The sequence below is a fragment of the Plutella xylostella genome, chromosome 25 (assembly GCF_932276165.1).
Source record: "Plutella xylostella chromosome 25, ilPluXylo3.1, whole genome shotgun sequence".
In the NCBI taxonomy this organism is placed as follows: Eukaryota; Metazoa; Arthropoda; class Insecta; order Lepidoptera; family Plutellidae; genus Plutella; species Plutella xylostella.
Genome location: NC_064005.1, coordinates 9,793,135 through 9,797,094, shown reverse-complemented (window position 1 = coordinate 9,797,094; position 3,960 = coordinate 9,793,135). Strand labels below are relative to the sequence as shown.

Here is a 3,960-nt window from a genome sequence, read left to right as displayed (position 1 = left end):
ATCGAACAGGATGATCTATGGTGATTAAAAATTCGGCAAACTAATTAGTGAAACGGTTCTAAATGATCTTTGAGAACGTACATACATCTCACTTATATAGCCTCGGTCTATAGTTCCATAGAACGGTTTTTATTTAAAGTTCCTTAGAACGGTTACTTAAAAAAATACCAAGACTCTCTCGTACGATGCCTCCGGTGTTATACCAGTACAAGCAACCGACTTGCACTACTTCTTGAGCTGTCCGAGGCTTCGAGACTAGTAATACCTCCAGGTTTCAGAAGCTATGAGGTAATGCTGTCTGCACCAGGATTATTTTTGATTTATAGCTGCTCAAGGGCTATTCAAATCTTGTCCTCAGTTTTCAACTTCGTCTGGTGGTTCTCCCATGCTTCTTCTTCAATCCCGCTACTCCTCCGAGGAGTCTGGGGCTGACACCAGGCGCTCTCATCCTTCTCTGTCGTGGGCCAGCAAGTTGAGTTCTGGCCACGACTTTCCTTTCTCTTGGGCCTCGCTGAATATGGACCGCTTCCAAGTATGAGCTGGTCAACCGGGTCGCCTTGAACCGCCCTGAGGTTTCCATTGGAGGACCACTCTTTCGGGATATGATCATCAGGTCTTTTCAGTGTGTGGCCCAGCCATCGCCATTTTCGCTCTTGGACGTCTATGTCTATAGTCTTTTGGTTTGTAACCTTCCATAGCTCGATATTGGTGATGGTGTTCGGTCAGTGTCTTCGTATGATACTTCGTAGATAGTTGTTGACGATCACCCATGCTGCTGAACGAATACTTTCACCCGCAATTTAGCTCTATAGCTGCTTCTATAACTAGTGTATTGTAGCAACGAAGGTCTTTTCGTATCAGCTTCTTTATACGCTTGGTGAGGGCCTGTTATTCTGACGAAATGTTACTCACAATCTATTATGGAAAGCAATAAATAATAAAATTGTTTTTGTATCATTCTTCGCTACGGCTTAAGAAACTATGCACTCTACTAAGTTCCTTATAATTTCATTGAAAAAGTACATAGTATTTAGATAATCAAAGGTTTAAATTCAGATTTTTTTGTAATTAAGTCTAAAAATATCAAATATTGTTCTAAACGGAGATTTCTTGTTTTTAAAATTCGTGTTTAATCAATAAAAGAACCGATTTTCCATAGAAAAAAATATATCAAACGCTTTGTATTATTTAATTTTCCCTAAAAGAAGATAAACCGTATGTATTATCTCGACATATGACAAATTACCAGCAAGTATGTAAGCAAAAAAACGGGCTATACAGTCATAAATACGAAAATCGAAAATTTTGACAGGCAAGACCGTATTATCTTCGGACCGCCTCAGAAAAACACTTGTAGATATAAAATGAAATGTCTTAGGCTCAATTGAACTATATGTTTTTATTGGCAAAGAGTTAATCTACCAATTACAAAAGAAATATATTTATTTTATTTATTATTCTTTAAATTATGAGACACCAAACTTTCAAAACGCGATATCTCGAAACTACGTTTTTCAAGATATGACGGTTCGGATTGTCATGTGCGATATGTAGGTATTGTAAGTATCCTAAAGATAATACTTAGTACATACATACCAATAACTATCTATTCAGTATAGAACTACACACCCTTTCACACTTGGAAACACGTACTTTGGAGTTTTATTGTTTGAAGAGTTCATTAGCTGTTTACGAGCACACACTACTATAATGTGGCAAGTTACTTGGCGACCCTCCTTGCGGGGTGAAAGAAGTGGCGGGGGCGAGGTAGCACGACATGCTACACACGTAGAAAAGTGTGCCCGGATTAATCTCGCGATAGCTTGTAACTATTTCTGACGTAAGTAAAATTTTATTCTATGAGTGTTCCCGTAAATGTCATATTTAGCTTAAAATTTATAGTTTGACAGCATTAAAATTTGGATGTTTACCTTCAGAATATCTACCAATTTGAATTTATTTATTATTTATTTATTTTACATTTACAAAATAAATGCCATTACAGTAGATACCAATGCGACATTTTTTAAATATAGAAACTTTACGCACATAAAATAACAATAATTACAAATTTACAACAATAACAAATTTTACAATCAAATAATTTTATACCTACTTGATTTTACTATTAAATAATTTTCTATCTTATAGATTTTATATACATTTATAATATTTACACAAAAAAATATTTAAAAAACAAATAAATAACAATATTATTTTGTATTTCCGTAGCACATGAGATAAATGACTGCTTTCTCTAGCTCGCTCATCTTGCATACCAGGATGTCGATCTCATCTGCCAGTATGTTTAATAGGCGAATGCCTCTAGTGAGGGGTGCTTCATTGACCAGAGCCGTCTTTCCCAGCGGCACCTCGAACATTCTGTTCTTGCGGCGGCGGAGTGAACTGCTTGGTACGACAAATTTTAACAATTTTAGCACATTAGGGTTGCATTCCAGTCCCCGCACTACTTTGGTAAGGAACATCACCAGGGCTAAGTTTCTTCTGACTTCGAGTTTGTTGTACCCCACCATTCCCAGCACAAACAACGTTGGATACATGAGTGGGTAGAAGGGGTAAACACCGTACATTTTTAGATACAAGAACCTTGTGAACTTGTTCTGCATGCGTTCCAACATCGTAATATACTTGTCCTGGTGAGGACTCCAAACAATTGCATTGCATTCCAGTTTGCTTCTTACCAGGGCATTGTATAATGTTCTGACGGCCACCGTATTAGAGAAGCTCTGACATCGTCTAAGGATGAAACCCAGTCTTTGGAATGCTTGCTTGCAGATACTAGTAATATGCTCTCGGAAGTTCAAGTCACTTCTGAACTGCACCCCGAGGTCTCTCACGGCAGAAACTCGCGCCAGTGGCACAACCCCCGCTCTGTACTCGTGGAGTAGTAGATTTTTGCCTCGGCCATAGCTCATAACCTCACATTTGTCGACGTTAAACTGCAACTTATTTAATCCACTCCAATCAATAACGTTGTTTATTTCAGTTTGAAGGAGTTTGCAATCTTCGAAATTGGTTATGATCCGTAACAATTTCAGATCGTCTGCGAACAGTAAGCATTCGGCGTTAACTACTGATTTCGGAAGATCATTGATCAGTATTAGGAATTCTAGGGGCCCTAGGTTGCTACCCTGGCTCACTCCCGAGTGCGTATAGTACGGTGCTGATAGACGTCCGTTTACATCGACTACTTGACGTCGGTCCTTCAGATAGCTAGAGAAGAATCTCAGTACAAGCGGAGTACAGCCGACTGCTGCCAATTTCGACAGTAGGACGTCATTATCGACTAAATCAAACGCTTTCCGGTAATCGAAGTAAGCGACGTCGACCTGCACTCCAGAGTCCACCGCTGGGGCCACCACTGACATAAAATCCAGTAGATTAGAATTGGTACTGCGTCCCGGCCTGAATCCGTGCTGCGCATCCACTAGTTGGGGTGTTACCTTTTTCAAAATACACGCTTGTAGAGCGGATTCAAAGACTTTAGGGAATGTAGAGAGTACTGCTACTGGTCTATATTTATGCACTTCATCGCTTATTTTGCCTTTTGGAATTGGAGACACTTTGGATATTTTCCAACTGTCAGGGTAGTGCCCTGTCTCCAAGCACCTGTTAAATAAGTAGTGTAAGGGAGAGACAAATGCCTTACTACAATCCTTTACGAGAAATGGTGGGATACCGTCCGGACCCATCGAGTGTTTGGCGGGTAGACGATTAAGCGCCTGTAATATCTGGTGTTTATCAAGATTTGGTATGTGTACGCGGGCGCCGCCGCCGCCGTCCGCTGCGCTGTAAGAGGAACTAGCGCGCTCTACGTTTAGATCAGGCCTCGCTGGGTCGTACACTGACTGAAAGTAGTCGGCAAATGCTTGCGCGACCTCGTCTTCTGGTACCTCTACACCTTCCTTTTGTAGCCGCATTTTGTTAATATGGGTCTTT

General features: G+C 40.3%; 1 protein-coding gene across 1 annotated transcript; it reads right to left on the bottom strand.

Moving 5' to 3' along the window:
• Positions 1-2,213: 2,213 nt before the first annotated feature.
• On the bottom strand, positions 2,214-2,936 carry LOC125490609. The gene has a single exon (XM_048630408.1). The coding sequence runs from the start codon at positions 2,934-2,936 to the stop codon at positions 2,214-2,216; it is 723 nt and encodes a 240-aa protein (XP_048486365.1).
• Positions 2,937-3,960: the final 1,024 nt, after the last annotated feature.